At 38.9% G+C, this 18,427-nt stretch overlaps 1 protein-coding gene across 1 annotated transcript in view; it reads left to right on the top strand.

The window, feature by feature from the left end:
• ATL3 (atlastin GTPase 3) overlaps window positions 1–18,427 on the top strand; it is a 41,490-nt gene that overhangs the window by 10,234 nt on the left and 12,829 nt on the right. The window contains exons 2-8 of the mRNA XM_043451598.1: window positions 1,023–1,237; window positions 1,376–1,519; window positions 8,009–8,113; window positions 8,640–8,690; window positions 11,401–11,457; window positions 12,277–12,369; window positions 13,251–13,389. Of these exons, the coding sequence (XP_043307533.1) occupies window positions 1,023–1,237; window positions 1,376–1,519; window positions 8,009–8,113; window positions 8,640–8,690; window positions 11,401–11,457; window positions 12,277–12,369; window positions 13,251–13,389 (804 nt within the window). The remainder of the gene's footprint in view (window positions 1–1,022; window positions 1,238–1,375; window positions 1,520–8,008; window positions 8,114–8,639; window positions 8,691–11,400; window positions 11,458–12,276; window positions 12,370–13,250; window positions 13,390–18,427) is intronic.

Here is an 18,427-nt window from a genome sequence, read left to right as displayed (position 1 = left end):
TGTAAACTTTCCATAAATCCTCATAGCTAAGTGGCTCTGAATTTCAAAGAATATCTTTGTGTTTTTAACTCTAGAAGAGAAACTACGAGTTAGTGTTAATTTTGATCTAAAGAATTGCTTGCCTCTAAAACCTTGACTAGGTTTTTAAGAGTGATCTGCAAAGCATAGTCACCTACAGATGTTTTCAAGTTTTCTCTAGGACCCGTTGGGAACTGTTACTTAACTTTTGTAGGCCTTAGTTTCTTTATTTTAAAAATGGAGTGGTATTATTTACCTCGTAGAGTTCTAAGGATTAAGTAAAATGATGTATGTGAAAGGCTTGGCAGTGGCAGGTGCCCTTTCTACTCTTGGTGGACTTTTGGTTTATTTTCAGTTTTGGACCATTTTAAATGAAGCTGGTGTGAACATTCTTGTGTATATGTTTTTTGATGGATGTACACATTTATTTCTCTTAGGTATATACCTAGCAGTGGAATTGGCTGGGTCATAGTTATGTTTAGTTTTAGTAGATACTGCCTAACAGTTTTTCAGAGTGGTTCCATTCCCATCAGAGTGTATGAGAATTACAGTTGTACCATTCTGATGGGCAAGCGGTGGTGTCTCCTTATGGTTTTGATTTACATTTCCTTGTTAAATGATGGTATAGAACCTTTTCATATGCTTATTGACCACTTGGATATCCTTTTTAAATGAAATGCCTGTTCATAATCTTTTGCTTATTACTCATTTTAAAGGTGGAATAGTTGTATCTTTCTTTGGGATTTCTATAATGATTCTGGATATGAGTCCTTTGGATTTAGGTGTTAAAATATTTTCTTTTAGCCTGTAACTTGCATTTTTACTCCCTTAATGGTGTCTTTTAATGAACAAAATTCTTAATTGTAATGAAGTCTAATTAATCTTTTTTTTTTTTTTTTCTTTTATGGTTGGGTGCCTTTGTGCTCTGTTTAAAAAGTTTTTACTCTTCCATGCTAAAAATACATATATTTGAAACTTTTTTTTTAATCTCTGTAACAACATAGGTGATGCTATGGAGAGCGGAAAGCCTGGTCCAGTGCAGGTTGTTTTGGTTCAGAAAGACCAACATTCCTTTGAGCTAGAGGAGAAAGCCTTGGCCAGCATCCTCTTACAGGACCACATCCGAGAGCTTGATGTGGTGGTGGTGTCGGTGGCCGGCGCCTTCCGAAAGGGCAAGTCCTTCTTGCTGGACTTCATGCTACGATACTTATATTTCCAGGTAAGGTAGAATTACTTCATTTCAGATTAGCAAGTGGAGACTTCTGTGTCCAAAAGAGCAAACTCACCTCATGAGTTACCCTTGATGTGTAAAGTTACTTGAATAACTTTTAATGGAAATTTCTTATTTCTCCTATAGAAGGAAGGTGGCCATTCAAACTGGCTGGGTGACCCAGAAGAACCGTTGACAGGGTTTTCATGGCGAGGGGGCTCTGACCCAGAAACCACTGGAATTCAGATCTGGAGTGAGGTTTTCACTGTGGAGAAGCCAGGTGGAAAGAAGGTAAGGAAGAAAAAGACTTTCAAACTAACAAACACAGTGAAATGAAAACTAATGTGTAGTCTGATAATCCAGTTAAAATGATTTTTATCAAAATGATATAAGTTCAAGATTTAAAAATAATGCATGAATGTAGTTTAAAAGGTCAGGGGTAACATAAGGCTTCTAAGATGACTAGTCCTCTCTCTGCTCATTTTCACTTCCCAGAGGCTAATGCTCTCAACTGTTCAGAAGTTACTTTACACTCTTCTGTAATCATTCACTCCACCCACCCCTCCAGCTGTCAGCAGCTCATCTCATGAACCTCATAAGCTTCAGTTGTAGACCTTCTCCCCAGATTTCTTTGTAAGGGTCAGCTGGGGCAAGGTATGTGTCTCCTCAAGTGGAAAGAGAGAATTTGGGGTTATGACTATTTCTTAAACAGACTTTAACCCCTTCCTTCTGTTTTTAGTCTCACCCTAAAGCATGTTTTCACGGTTGTTTGTGCCTCTCATTTTTTGAGTCTTTCCAAGGCTTAAGATTTCGTATCTCCCCTTCACGTTGTTCAGTTTCAGCCTTTTCCTTGATGTTAAGTTATTAAATATTTTGGGAGATGGAGAATTGATGCATGACTCTTGATCACTGTTTCCACAGCTTCTGTTTTATTTTATGAATTTCCTTATTATTTCTTTAAATATTTTGTTTCTCTCTGTTTTAGTGAAGTTTCAGGAAAAGGTATATTAGAAAACCCTCTAATTTTTTTTTTAAATGCTTAGATATGCATACAAAAAAATGTGTAGCAAAATAGGGAGATTATTATACTTTTTTTTTTTAAAGGAAGAGAATGTAGAGAATTGCCTGGCAGTCCAGTGGTTGGGGCTCTGTGTGACCACTGCTGAGTGCACATGTTCAATTCCTGGTCAGAGTATTAAGATCCCACAAGCTGTGGGGGCAAGGCGGTGGGTAGGAAGAGAATGGAGGAGAATGAGGATTTTTTGAAATAGAACGTTAGAAACTTTTGCTTGGAAGAATCTTTAGATATTGTTTTATCCGTTCTTTAATTTTTTTTTAGCAGCTTTATTAAGATACAATTGATATTCCATTTCTCCCCTCCCAACTTTTGTGCTTTTGTCATATATTTTATTATAATAACATTGTTTTTACTTTTATTTATTTATGTTTAAATGGTCAGTTATCTTTCAAAGATATTTAAATAATAAGAAAAAAGCCATGTACTTACACGTGCAGTTACCATTAACTGTACTTCACTTTTTGCATCCAGATTTCTATCTATTGTTTGTGTTCATTTTTCCTTCCGCTTGAAGGACTTCCTTTAAAAGCTGTTGTAGTGCTACTCTTCGGTGCAGAATTCTTTTAGCTTTTGTTCTGTGTCTGAAAAGTATTTGAAAATATTTATGCTGGGTATAGAATTCTAGGATGGGAGTTTTGTCTTTCCATGCTTCAGAGATGTCAGTCCCCTGCCTTTCTGCTGACATTGTTTCTGCTGAGAAATCTACTGTTATCCTTATTTTTGTTTGTCTCTGTGCTTAATGTGTCTTTTTAGTCTGGTTGCTTTAAAAATTTTTTCTTTATCATTATTATTATTATTTTTTTAGCAATTGGATTATGATACGTCTTTGTGCACTTCTCTTTATGTTTCTTGTGTTTGAATTTTGTTGAGCTTTTTGAGTCTGCAGGTTTATAATTTTTATAAAATTCAAACATTTGGGGGGCCATTGCTTCTTCAAATATTTTTTTGTCCCTTATCCTCTTTGGGGATTCCTATTACATGTATGTCAGGCTGTTTAGGTTGTCCCATAGCTCACTGATGCTCCGTTCATTTAAAAAAATTTTATTTCTCTGCTTCCTTTTGGATAGTTTCTGTTGCTAAGTCTTCTAGTTCACCAATCTTTTAAATCTGTTGTTAATCCCATATAGTGTATTTTTTTCTTTATTATTTATTTTCACTGTACTGAGTCTTAGTTGTGGCTCATGGGATCTTTCTCATGGCATGGGGGCTTAGTTGTGGCATACATGTGGTATCTAGTTCCCTGACTAGGGACTGAAGCCAGGCCCCCTGCACTGGGAGTGTGGAGTCTTACCCGCTGGACCATCAGGGATGTCCCTCATCTAGTGTGTTTTTCATTTCAGACATTGAGATTTTCATCTTCAGAAGTTTAAATGTTTTTTATGGCACTTAACTTTTTGAATGTATGAAGTACAGATATACAGAATACTGTTTTAGAGTCATTTTCTATTAGTTTTACATCTGTGACAGTCCTGGGTTAGTTTTAATTGATTTTTCTCATTTGGGTGATATCTTTGCATGCTCATTTGGGTGATATCTTTGCATGCCTGCAAACTTTTGATTGGATGCCAGAGGTGTGAATTTTAACTAGTTGGATGCTGGATATTTTTGAATTCCCATAAAATACTTAGCGTGTTATATGGGATGCATTTAAGAAATTTGGAAGCTGATGGATCCTTTTTGGTCTTGCTTTTAAATTTTAGGGTTTGTTAAATGAGACAGCTTTATTAATCTAGAGCTATTTGCTCCTTACTAATGAGGCAAGACTTTAGAATTACAGGGCTTTTGTCGTCTGACTGGAGGGAAGAGGTGCTATTCTTGGCCCTCTGTGAGCAGTGAGTACTCTTCCCCCTAAGCCTTTTGAATAGCTCCTTTCTCCAGCGTCAGGTAATTTTCTTACTCACATGAGCTTGTCAAGACTCAGCTGAACAGTTGATGGGGCCTCTCTGCGATCCATGGTGTTCTTTGTCTCTGTAGCCCTCTCCTCTCAGGTGCTCTGCCTGAGAGTGCCGTTGCCTTGGTCTCCCTGACTCTCAGCTGTATTTTCTCAACTCAGGGACTCTTGGCTCTGCCTGGGCTCCCCGGCCTTGTGCCTTAGCCAGTTAGCTGTGTCACCTGTAGGGCTGACCTCATCTGTTTTCTTTCTCTCAAGGATCATTATCCTTTGTTACCTGATGCCCAGTGTCGTGCAACTGTTGTTTCATAAAGTGTTAGTTGCTCAATCATGTCTGACTCATTGTGACCCCATGGACTGTAGCTCACCAGGCTTTTCTGTCCATGGAATTCTCCAGACCACAATACCAGAGTAGGTTGCCATTTCCTTCTCCAGGGGATCTTCCCAACCCAGAGACTGAATCCCGAGTCTCCTGAATTCAGGCAGATTCTTTATTATCTGAGCCACCAGGGATAGTAATCATCAAATGAATATGTCATATTTTGTTTACCGATTTCCCTATTGGTGGGCATTTAGATTGTTTCTTTTTTTCATTTTGTAATTCCTGCTATAGTGAACAGCCTGAAAAATGTTTTTGTGAGTAGTGTGCAAGCATGTCTCCAGGCCACAGTTTTTGAACTGTGTCCATGACCCAATAAAGTATAGAGAAATCAATTTATTGCTTATGACCAGTTTTTTTATATTAGTTTTTCATTTTATTTTTTAAAATTAATTTATTTATTTTAATTGGAGACTAATTACTTTACAATATTGTGGTGGTTTTTGCCATACATTGACATAAATCAGCCACGGGTGTACAGTTCAGTTCAGTCACTCAGTCATGTCCAATTCTGCAACCCTATGGACTGCAGCATGCCAGGCCTCCCTGTCCATCACCAACTCCCAGAGTTTACTCAAACTCATGTCCATTGAGTCGGTGATGCCATCCAACCATCTCATCCTCTGTCGTCCCCTTCTCCTGCTTTCAGTCTTTCCCAGCATCAGGGACTTTTCAAATGAGTCAGTTCTTCGCATCAGGTGGCCAAAGTATTGGAGTTTCAGCTTCAACATCAGTCCTTCCAGTGAATATTCAGGACTGATCTCCTTTAGGATGGACTGGTTGGATCTCCTTGCAGTCTAAGGGACTCTCAAGAGTCTTCTCCAACACCACGGTTCAAAAGCATCAATTCTTCACTGCTCAGCTTTCTTTATATTCCAACTCTCACACCATACATGACTACTGGAAAAACCATAGCCTTGACTAGATGGACCTTTGTTGGCAAAGTAATGTCTCTGCTTTTTAATATGCTCTCTTGGTTGGTCATAGCTTTTCTTCCAAGGAGCAAGCATCTTTTAATTTCATGGCTGCAGTCACCATCTGCAGTGATTTTGGAGCCCAGAAAAATAAAGTCAGCCACTGTTTCCACTGTTTACCCATCTGTTTGCCATGAAGTGATGGGACCAGATGCCATGGGCTTAGTTTTCTGAATGTTGAGCTTTAAGTCAACTTTTTCACTCTTCTTCTTTCACTTGTATCAAGAGGCTCTTTAGTTCTTCTTCACTTTCTGCCATAAGGGTGGTGTCATCTGCATATCTGAGGTTGTTGATATTTCTCCCAGCAGTCTTGATTCCAGCTTGTGCTTCCTCCAGCCCAGCGTTTCTCATGAAGTACTCTGCATATAAGTTAAATAAGCAGGGTGGCAGTATACAGCCTTGACATACTCCTTCCCGATTTGGAACCAGTCTGTTGTTCTTGTTCAGTTCTAGCTGTTGCTTCCTGACCTGCATACAGATTTCTCAAGAGGCAAGTCAGATGGTCTGGTATTCCCATCTCTTTCAGAATTTTCCAGAATTTGTTGTGATCCACACAGTCAAAGACTTTGGCGTAGTCAATAAAGCAGAAGTACATGTTTTTCTGGAACTCTCTTGCTTTTTCAGTGATCCAGTGGATGTTGGCAATTTGATCTCTGGTTCCTCTGCCTTTTCTAAAACCAGCTTGAATGTCTGGAAGTTCACGGTTCACATATTGTTGAAGCCTGGCTTGGAGAATTTTGAACACAGGTGTATGTGTGTCCCCCATCCCGAGTCCCCGTCCCACCTCCCTCCCCATCCCATCCCTCTGGGTTGTCCCAGTGTACCAGCTTTGAGTGCCCTGTCTAATGCATCGAACTTGGACTATTCTGACCAGTTTTTTAAAAATAAGAACTAGAAAGTATTAGAGTATATATAGAACAGATAAAAATTAAGTTTCAGCTTTATGGATGTGCATATTTGATTGTAATGCAAAATATATTTCTTACTGTGGGTTCTAGTAAAAAAAACATTGGAAAGTCTCTTAAAAGTGGAATTACTGGGTCCGAGAATACCCATTTCCTCTATTTCTCACCATTGCCAAACTGTTCTTGAAGGTTGTTAGGGCATTTTACTGTTCTACTACATGATATATGAATACCATTTCCCTCCAAATATCCAGCACTTTAAGTATACATATGACTCCCACTCCTTAAAGAGCTTCTCTTTAGTATTTCTTCTTTTTCCCTCTAGTTAGCCTCATTTTTCTTATTAGCAGATGTTATGATTTTCTTTTTCATTGAGATATAATTTGCCTACAATAAAATTCATCCTTTCAAAGTGTGTAATTCAGCTATTTTTAGTACACTTACAAGACTGTGCAAATATTACCATCTAATGCCAGAACATTTTCATCACCCCCACAAAGAAACTCAGTCACGTCCCATTTCCCTCCTCTCCCAGCCCCTGGCCACAACTGATCTCCTTTCCTCCTCCATGTTTGCTGTTTCATACAAATGGAATCGTATAAAATATGGGTCTTTTGTATGACCTCTCCCAGCCAGCCCAGTGCCCTCAAGGCCCTACCATGATGTAACATATATTGAGACTTGACTCATTTCCATGGTAAAATAATCCAGTGTATGGATATATACTCCATTTTGTTTATTCATTCATCAGTCAAACAACATTTAGCCTGTTTCCATACCTTGGTTATTGTGAATAATGCTGCAGTGAATGTGGGAGTGCAGATATTTTTTTCAATTATTGCAAGTTATATAAGGATGATAGGTACTACATCTTTTTTTTTTTTTAACATTTTACTCAAATTTCCCTTTTAAGGTGGGACTGGGTCATTAAGTTCTTTTTGGAAAGTATGAGGCTTCATGAAACCTAGTTACATAGAGTGAACGATAGCTTTGATTCTGTTGCTTTCATTTGGCATCTGTGGTGTGGTCTCTTTTTCATAAAGATTGAAATCAATGTTTGTTTTTCTTTTATCAAATGACCAGAAAATCCTATAAATTAAAGAGAAGTATTCAGCTTTGCAGGGAAATGCCAAAAAGGCCATGCGTTTTATTTTTATTGGATAATGCCTGAGTTTAAACTAAGTCAATATTTTAAATTTGTTTTTCAACAACAAAAACATCCACAGGACTGGCTTGAAAAGTGAGCTAATTGGCTTCAACATTTGGCTGTCTTGATTGTTAGGGTGATTTTCCTCTCTTTTCATATTGCTCTGTGCACCTCTGTTCTGTACTGTCTGTCAGAGCAGATAATCTTTTCCAGCAAAGTTCTCTTGTCAAAAAAGCAAGGCATCTAAATACTTACCTTTATTGAAAAAAATCTGCATACAAGTGGACCCGTGTAGTTCAAACCTGTGTTGTTCAAGGGTTAACTGTAATTGTGTTTTTCTGATAGAACCTACAAGCATGTGCTTCCTCCTTCTCACTGTAACATATTTTGTGTGTGTGTTTTATAGGTTGCAGTTGTTCTGATGGATACCCAGGGGGCATTTGACAGCCAGTCCACTGTGAAAGACTGTGCCACCATCTTTGCTCTGAGCACCATGACTAGCTCTGTTCAGGTAAAACCAGTTGACGAGGAAAAAATTTTGTAGAAGAAATAAGATGAAGAGGACACATCTAGTTTCAGCTATTGTTCTGTTATCAGAATTCCTATGGTGATATGTAAATGTTCTTTTTATACTACAGATATAAGTGAAGCTCTTATAAGCTCAAGAAGCAGCCTAAATTATTTTACATAATTATTTTACATAATATTTTTCCACTTTGGTCATAAATATATACAGTATATTCCAGGAAAAGTCTGAAAAGTGGAAATTGAAGTTAAATCAGTTGCATTATACAGGAAATGTAGATTTGGTGAAAAAAGTAAGAAAACTGTATTTTAAACTATAAAGGAAGAATTATGCGATTTCAACCTTATATGCATAGTTCTCCAAAAAGACAGATAATATTACTGTTTAAATAGACCTCGTATTCTTATATGCAGACCTTTAACTGTACAAGCTTCTGTTCACTGCTTTAGACTTACTTGGGATTCATCTGAAGTAGACTAGAGTAGTATCAATCTGAATTTTTGTTTTCTAGATTTATAATTTGTCCCAGAACATTCAAGAAGATGATCTTCAACAGCTGCAGGTATGTATTCCTCATAAAAATGTTAATAATGTCATTTAAAAGTTTTAAGGCCAAGGTGCGTTTTACAACTGATGGATAGTTTCAGCAAAAGATTGAAATGTGGAGGAAGGTGTGGGTTCATGGTAATCCTTCACTCTGTGTATCTATGATTGGAGTGGTCAGGGATGCTCTTACTGAGTTAAGCAGGGGACCGAAAAAAGGGAGTAGGTAAATCCTGCAGATATTTTGGGGGGAAAGTGGTGCAGGGGAGGAAACAGCAGGAAGAGAGACCTTGAGGTGGAGTGTCCTTGGTGGGATCCAGGAATAGCAGGGAGGCCAGTGGGTGAGGTTGGAGGGTGAGACAGGAGAAGGGCATCAGAGAGGCAGGCACTCAGCTTCCAGTGATGCCCTGCTTTGTAAGGAAGTGGGCTTTTCCTCTGGGTGAGATGGGAGCCGTGTTTACATCAGAGGAGTGATATTGTTTGACATGTGATAAAAGGATCATGGTGACTGTTGTGTTTAGAGTATATTTTTAGAGGTGCAATGATGCATTCAGTGAGACTGCTTATGAACCTACTGCAATAATTCACGTGAGGCTAAATAAATTAATATTTATCAAAGGCATAGGGTCATTGCCTGGAAAATAGTATGTGCTTAATATGTGCTAGCTGTTACTTATTAAACCTGGTGCTGTTATTAGTCATGTCCTCTCTTCTCCATAGCAGCTGTTCTTACACGTTTTTCCTGTGAAATCCTCTTCATTGGGTATCCCAGAGTTGGGTGCAGTCTGGCATGCTTCTCGAATTCTACTCCTCCCACTGACATTCAAGAAATGTATCAGAATACGAGAGTGGGGGTGTCATTTATTATGGAGATTATCTTGAATTAGTTTTAATTTATATTCCTTTTAAAAAGAACAGTATAAATCTGAAATTTTGGCTCTGAATGTTACTGTTAGCACTTACTTGTGCTTCCTAATTGGTGGTTCTACACCAGTGCCATCACTCGGTGGTGGAGAGCGGTTGCTCCGCGATACGTAGCCATCAAAACTTGAGTTTGATACCTTTTCACCCGAAACTGACTCCTGTGTAAGCTCCTTTCTTTCACACATTTTTTGGAATACCTAATTTGTGTGAGGGCTTCCCTGGTCGATCAGTGGGAAAGAGTCCACCTGCCAGTGGACATGAGTTTGACCCCTGGGTCAGGGAGATCCCCTGGGTCAGCAAAAGGCAACCCACTCCGGTATTCTTGCCTGGGAAACCCCATGGACAGAGGAGCCTGGTGGGCTACAGTCTGTGGGGTCTCAAAGAGACCCGACTGAGCAACCAAACAACAGCAACAGTCAGTGTGAGGCAGTGGGCCATGTGTGTGATAACACTAGTGTGTGAGCTAGACCTGATTCCTTATGGGATTTGTAGTCCCGGCAGTGAGAGGGTGCAGAGACGACGAGGCCTGAGTGATGCCTCAGGACCGCTGCACGCACGTCACAGAGTGCCGTAACCTGGGTGACTTAAAACAGTAGAAATGTATCACCTCTGGTTGGGTAAGCTGGACGTGATATGTGTATATAATTATATATACAGACTTCCAACTGTTTCCTTAGTCGTCAGCCCCGCTCCCTCACCTCCTCTTTCAGGGTAACTGGTGCTTTAATTTCTGAGCCTTTCAGGGATTCTGCTGAGAGACTCTGCTTGTTACTTTTTGGCCCCTGCCTCATAGATTTCTTATTCTTAGCGGGGTGGAGAAAGCCAAAACCCAAGACAGTTCTCATTTGTTCTCCTTCCAGAGTGTTTGTGACAACTCTTCTTTTTCAAACCCTTTCTCTTCCTCTCTGTCCTGTGAGTTTATGACTTTTGCACTTCATTTTGCTGTACTTTTTGGTGCAACTTCATGAAGAAATAGAGGTAAACGGGTAAACCCTAACTCTAAAGGATTCATTCACTGGGTCATTCACATGGCACGCATCCTGCAGGTCTGGCACGTGCTGTCCTCGGTGCTGGAGGCCCCACAGTGCACAGAACATCCTTCCCTCATAGACCTTAAGTGCTAGTAGTGAAGACTGTTACTAAGCAAGATAAGTAAAGGTACAGTGTATACACAAGTGAGGAGAAAAATTTGAAAGGACATGGGATAGGAAATACTGGGTGGAGAGGTGTAATGTTTTTAGGTAGATGGCCATGAGAAGCTTCATTAGAAAGGAGTCATTGGAGTAAATACCTGAAGGAGCGATGTAGCTGTTCAGGTGTCTGGGGGAAGAACATTGCAGGCAGAAGGAGGCATCAGAACAAAGGCCCCAGGATGGCAGTGCACGCAGCGAGTTTGAGGAATATCAAGGAGGGCCAGTGTGGCCAGATCACACTGTAGGGTCTGGCTTTTATTCTCAATGAGGTTGAAGGGTTTCGAGCAGAGGCATCATGTGGTCTGACTAACCACTGTGGCCTCTGTGTTGAGGAGAGTCTGGGGCTGACACAGTGAGAAGCTGTCACAATGTTGTAAGCCACGTGGAAGTTGCACATGGTTGGATTTTGGGTCTGCTAATGAATTGGGACAAGGAATTTGTGAGAGAGGAATAGTCTAGATTATTTTAAGGTTCGTGATTCCTGTGGGAGTGTAGAATTTTGGTCTCATATAAATAGTATTTAGTCTGTTAAAAGAATTATTTGCTACAGAATAGCCATTAAAATGCTTTATGTAATATTGCTTTACAAACCATAACTCTTCTTTTTTAAAGCTCTTCACAGAATATGGTCGTCTGGCGATGGATGAAATTTTCCAAAAACCCTTCCAGGTAGACTGTTAACTGTAAATATAAGTCACATCTTTGTTTTAGTTCATAGATGAGCAAACTATAATCCACAGGCCAAATATGGCTGACTGACTGTTTTTATATGACCTGTGAGTTAGGAGTGTTTTCTTTTTTACATTTTTAAATGGTTAAAAAAATCAAAAGAGGAATAATATTTCATGATATGTGGAAATAATCTGAAATTTAAATGTCAGTTGGCCATAGTGAACGCTTTATTGGAACACAGCTACACTTATTTGTATTGTCCATGGCTGCTTCTTGCTACAACAGTCTGAGATATTTACTCTCTGGCCCTTTACGGAAAACGTTTACTGACCCCAGCTTTAGCTAACTGCTTTATGAGGATGAAAATGCACAGTAGCCTCAGTAAGATTAAAGGATCTCTAAGCATTGTTTTTATTTTAGTTTTTTTTTCCTGTCTGACGTTAACAGATCTCATTTTATGAATAGCTAGTGCTCTTTTTTTTCTTGTCCTTCACCTTATTCTTCATACTTGCCTTTTGAGCAGACCCCTGAATGTAGCATTTTCTCATCAGTCTGTTTTCATCAATCTCTTCTCTTAACCCATAAGGACAAAAATATCAGATGAGATATACTGACCTCACAAATGGCTTATGCATGTCCTTCTAGTCTTTATAGGGTTTCTAAGACATTACAGGGTAGGATTGGGTAGATAAATCCTTTAGCACATTTTCTTGCCCCTTTTGAAGAAGCTGGCATTTTGCGAAGAAGTATTTCAATGGTTATTTTGAAAATACATTTATGTAGTTTTATAATGTGTTCTGCTCTTTTTCTAAATAGACACTGATGTTCCTGGTTCGAGACTGGAGTTTCCCTTATGAATACAACTATGGATTACAGGGAGGAATGTCATTTTTGGAAAAGCGTCTACAGGTAAATAGAAATACAGTCTTCTGAGGAATTACCTAAAAGTAGTGATAACTTTCTCATTTGCCTTTAGCTACTATATTTAAAGGGATTCCCTCTTAGCTCAGTTGGTAAAGAATCTGCCTGCACTGCAGGAGACCTGGGTTCAATTGCTGGATCAGGAAGATCCTCTGGAGAAAGAAATGGCAACCTACTCCAGTATTCTTGCCTGGGAAATCCCATGGACAGAGGAGTCTGGCTGGCGATAGTCCGTGGGGTCACGGGAGTCGGACACAACTTAGCGACTAAACCACTCTCCACCACTGTGTTTAAAGCAGATGATGGAAAATTACATTGTGTGTTAAACACTTAGGAATTATTAATTAGCACAAACTGATATTATTCATGGTAAGGTTATAGAACCTGTGTATATAACTCACAGGGATTGGAGAGAAAAACCCCAGGCAAAAGCCCAAGCTTTGATTGCAATTTCCATTTCACAATTCACATGAGTCCATATGTGTTTTTGGTTTCTGGTGTGGATACAAACAGGCTTAGCCTGTTTTCCAAAATTAAAACACAGTCAGTCACTGCTTACTGGTTTATGCCCACAAGCCTTTCCATGTCCTTCGTGCCCACAAATCTTTCCTTGTTCTTCCTAAGTCTTGTGCAATACTCTTTTAAGAAACTCTGTAGTGCCTGTTCTTCGATAGCTCTAGGAACCAAGCTGTAGTTAATCAAATTTATTCATTTATTGCTTCTCAGGGTTCTGAGTTTCCTCACTGGACAACACCTGGGCCACTATGATCTTTTGGAGTTGGAAAGTCTTCTTCTCTTTGTCCTATACTAGTGAGTGCTAGTTAGGAAAAACACATGGTTGTTTGTAAATTGTTGGCCTTTATTGGCAGGTAAAAGAACATCAACATGAAGAAATTCAGAATGTCCGGAATCACATCCATTCATGTTTCTCCAGCGTCTCCTGTTTTCTACTACCACATCCTGGACTCCAGGTGGCCACAAGCCCTGACTTTGATGGCAAATTGAAAGGTGTGTTGCAAATGATGTTATTTATACATGTGATTTTTATCTTTGGAATTAAAAAGAGTGACCAGAAAATATCAATTGTGAACAGTAAGTCCTTAACAGAAATACTATGTTCCTTTAGAAAGAATAGTGTTTACAGTCTAGTTTAGTTTTTTTCTCCTACCTTAGTGTGACCATCAGAATTATATTATCTTAGTTTCTCCATCTGAAATGGTTGTGGTAATACCCATTAATGATCTTTCTAAGAATGATGTTGTGATTCCTGGTTTACAAGAGATAAAAATGCTAGATAAAGGAAGACTTAACATTAGTCAGCTCATTTTTATGAAGTAAAACTAAAGTCCCAAACAAAGGTAGTATGATGCATGGCATGGCTATTGTTTTCATCTTATTTGTGATTATAGCAGACTTGGTGCTGGGTCATGAGTTACTATCAGGAAGTGGTAACCAGATGGTAGCTTAGAGGAATCAGAGGTGGGACTCTTGAGTTCCATTGTCTTATTTTTGATCCTGACTCACTGAAACCTTGAGTCATTTAATAGCTAGTCCTCAGTTTACACATGGGTTTAACCAAGCACTTTTGTTTATAAATTAATCTCAGCTTCTTTTGTTGTTTTCAGTCACTAAGTCCAGTCTGACTATTTTTGCGACCCCATGGACTGTAGCCCACCAGACTCCTCTGTCCAGGGGATTTCCCAGCAAGAATACTGGAGAGGGTTGTCGTTTCCTTCTCTAGGGGATATTTCCGATCCCCTGAGATTGAACCCACGTCTCCTGCATGGGCAGATGGATTCTTTATCACTGAGCCACCAGGGAAGCCCATTGGAGCTTCTTAGGTTCCTAGTAAAGTTGAAATAATAATCGCTGCCATTTTTAGAGGCCGTTTGTGTTCCCCGCTGTCAGTCTCTCCAGGGTGCTGTGACAAAATACCATAGACTGGGTAGTTTATAAAAAACAGAAATTCATTTCTCATAGTTTTGGAGGCTGGATTTCCAAGATCTGAGTGCCAGCATGATCCGGGGAGGTTGTCTTTCTGGCCTCAAAACTTCTGGTTATATCCTCTTGGGGGGAATGGGCTAGGGAGCGTGGTAGGATCTCTTTCATAGGAGCATTGATCCCACTTGGCTTCACTCTCATGACTAATCACTTCCCAAAGGCCCTGCCTACTAATACTATCACCTTTAGGGGTTAGAATTTCAACATGTGAGTTTTGGAAGGACACGGACATTCAGACCATAGCAGCAACACTATGTGGAGTAGGAAATGGCAGCCCACTCCAGTATTCCTGCCTGGAGAATCCCAGGGACAGAGGAGCCTAGCAGGCTACAGTCCATGGGGTTGCAGAGTCAGACACAACTAGAGTGACTGAGCACCAGCACTATGCTAGTTACTTTTATACTTAATGCTCCCAGTAATTCCATGGAACTGATATTATTTCCCTTATCTTACGAATGAAGAAACTGGCTTAGCAAAGTTACATAACTTGCTCAGAGTACTCAGCTAGTAGGTGGTGGGACAGAGACCCACATCCAGATCCTTCTTGCTCATAGTTGTAGAAGAAGTTCTGCTGTACTGGGCAAGTCACATAGAGGATTTACACTGCTTAGTTACTGGAACTTGCCTTGTGAAGTGGAAGTTTTTTATTACTTCGTATTAAACATAAAATGCATAATTTTCAATTTATGTAACTCAGTGGATTCAAGAAAGTTAATATGCTCGTTCAGCTTAAGATTTACATTCCAGCTGGTCTTACTGTTGCAAAAAAAAAATTGAGTCTGAAAGGCTTACCTTTACCTTCTGTTGGTCACCTATGTGACATTTTATGTGGTTGGCAGCTTTCCTGAGTGGGAAACTTTCACAGCCTATAGGTTGGCAGTTCAGAAACCCTAGGTTGGGGTCTGCCTTTGGAGAGAAATCTGCTTAGGCAACAACTGGTGCTGAAACAGAAGCAGTTGTGAGTGAGTTCTCTGAGTTGAGTAGGTAAGAAAGTTGAGTTTGTAGGTGAGGTGTTGTTTAGGATTTTAACGTTGCATTATTAGACATGCATTTACCAAATCTGAGATCTGGTATATTCATTACTGGTAGGGAAACTATCCAGTGGAATCTTAATTGAAGATGTTTAAGAGAGGGTGGGTGGGAGTGACTCCTCATACCTTTGTCTTGCTTTAGGGTGGTTTCAGGTTATTGGGCATAAACATACATAATATACAAACATGACATTCCTTCATATTATTAAGCATCTAAATATTTCAGAATATTCTGTTTTAAAATTAATTTTCATCATGTTATTCTAGGAAACAGGAAGAGCTTTTTAAAGTTCTGTAACCTTGACTTTTGAAATTTTCTATCACTCTTGGGTATGTATTTTATGTTAGTTTCCTAGGAACTGCTGTAAAAAAGTACCATAAACTAGATTTCTTAAGAAATTCATCCGCTAGCAGTTCAGGAGACCAGAATTCCAAAATCAGGGTGTTGTCAGGCTAGGTTCCTCTTGGAGGCTCTTGAGGGGAATCTGTCTCTTCTCTTGGTGGTTGCTGGCAGTCTTTGGCATTCCTTGACTTTTAGTTTCATCACTCTGCTCTCTGCCTCTGTGCTCACATGGCCACCTTCCCTGTGTTCTCTCTTCTTGCAAGGATGCTGCTCTTTGAATTTAGGTCCCACTCTCATCCAGTATGATCTCAACTTATTACATCTGTAAAGCCTCTATTTTTAAATAAGATATTCTGAGATTCCAGATAGACATGCATTTTAGCAGGGGACACTCCAGAGTACATGGATTTACAGATATGAAGGGTTTGTCACTAAACATTAAGGGTGCTAAGCTTCATATTATAAAATAGGGAACAAATTCTATATAAGCAACGGACGGAGGAGCCTGGTAGGCTGCAGTCCATGGGGTCGCGAAGAGTCAGACATGACTGAGAGACTTCACTTTCACTTTTCACTTTTATGCATTGGAGAAGGAAATGGCAACCCACTCCAGTGTTCTTGCCTGGAGAATCCCAGGGATGGGGTCGCACAGAGTCGGGCACGACTGAAGTGACTTTGCGGCAACAGCAGTCTCATAATTATTCACTATGCATGATAAAACTGTAAAACACATTTTTAGGGTTAAAATCCTCTTTTGCTACATGAAAAGGCAAGTCCCAAAGGAAGAAATACAGATGGTCAAGACATAATTCATGAAAATATGTGTTGCCTAACTGTAATCAAGAAAGTGCAAATGTGTTGGTACAAATTTGTATAGTCTGTACCACAGTAGCAGCATTGTAAATGTTCACATCTTTTGATCCAGTATTTCACTTTTAGGAAATTTTCCTTAGGAACTATCCATATATAAGTAGATAAAAATATGTGGACAAGGATAGTACCACTGCTGCATTATTATAATAGTGAATTATTGGAAGCAACCTAAATATATATTTCTGAGGAATTGGTTTAATTACAGTACATCTCACAAAGGGATGAAAATAAATCATTTGAAAGGTAAAAGTAGATAGATGGATATATCTGTATTTCCACAGAAAGATGTTCATGATATGTTGTTAAATGTGGAAAGTACAGAGTAGCATATATTGCATGATCCTAATTATTTAAAAGTGAATTTTTATGAGGTTGTTTTTAAAAAAGGAAGGATTTGAGAAATAAAAATTTCCTTTTTTATTTCACTTTAAAAATATGTTAATAGCTTGCCTTTGTGTGTCTTTTAAGGGACCTGTAGTCATTAGGAGGGTTGTTGATGAATTCTTGTTAGCTCTGCAAAGGTATGTGTGTACGGGTATTTTGTAATTTTAGGGAACCTTTAAAACAAGTTGCTGAAGGGTTTTGAGTGAAGAGCAAATTGAGGATGTTACATTGCAAATAGTGTGTGACTTGTGAATATTTGGCAAGTGCTTGGTTGAGAACCACATAAACTTCATTGTGGGGGACCTTTAAGTAGAGTTGATAACATTTCTGAGAGTTAAAAAAAATTTCCTAGACATTGTATTTTCTCAAGCATATACTTGTACAGTGACTTGGTTGAGATCCTACAGCTCTGCCCTGTATAACCTAGATAAGACATTAGCCTGAGACTGTTTAGGGGTAATCCAGAAAAAGACCTTCATGTAGTTTTTGTAGAACATTTAAATTTATTAAGAACTGCATTCTGAAGCTGTTTCTGCAAATGTTCCCCTAATTACTTCAGGGATTGTTTTACTGGTCTTACTTTATTTTTTAAAAGAATAACTATTTATTCAGAGGTGAACACCTGCCAGACACAATCTTAGTTATGGTATAATCAGTGCTAAGCTGCTGCTTCCTACAGTAGTTAGCTAGGAGATTAGCTCATTTTTGAGACTCCTTTTCAGCAGACACAGGATGACTGTCATCACCATAAAGAAAACTGTTTTCCTTTTTTACTATAGCAGAGAGACCTAATACAGTAACTACTGAGATATTTAGCTAGAAATTAAACAGAAGACATTGTAGGGAGCAATCTTCTTGGACGCCATGAGATGTTGAGATTGTCTAAGTCATGTGACAGTAGTTCTTGTCTGTCCTTAAGTCTAAAACTCATATTTTGGTACAACCTTCATAGAAACATTAATAGTTGAGGGTCTATTAAATCTGGGTAAAACCCTGGACCATACCATTTGTGGTGTCTAGATCCAGAGGGATCGGGTAGATCCTGCTATTTCTTGTGTGAAATATTTCTGAAGCTCTCAGTCTTCCAGTGTGATGACTGTTGAAACCTTTAAAAAAAGTTTTTTCTAGTGGATAATGCAGTCACATGTTTTAAATCCCTAAAAGGGTTAAAATGTATTCAGTGAAAAGTCTATTCCATTTTTGTAGGCTTCTAGAGTTTCTTTAGTATATGCAAAACAAATATAAATATACATAGGATAGCATATTATTAATATGTACACTATGTGTTTTTCACTTCAGGGTTTTAAAGAATTTGTCTCACTTTTTCTTTCTTGAAATTTTGAGGTCCCATTTTTTCACATTATAATTTATAATCCAGTTTCAGTTCAATTCAGTCAGTCACTCAGTCGTGTCG

This window comes from Cervus canadensis, chromosome 29 (genome assembly GCF_019320065.1).
Source record: "Cervus canadensis isolate Bull #8, Minnesota chromosome 29, ASM1932006v1, whole genome shotgun sequence".
In the NCBI taxonomy this organism is placed as follows: Eukaryota; Metazoa; Chordata; class Mammalia; order Artiodactyla; family Cervidae; genus Cervus; species Cervus canadensis.
Note: the sequence above shows the minus strand (reverse complement) of the source record. Positions and strands in the feature narration are given on the sequence as shown.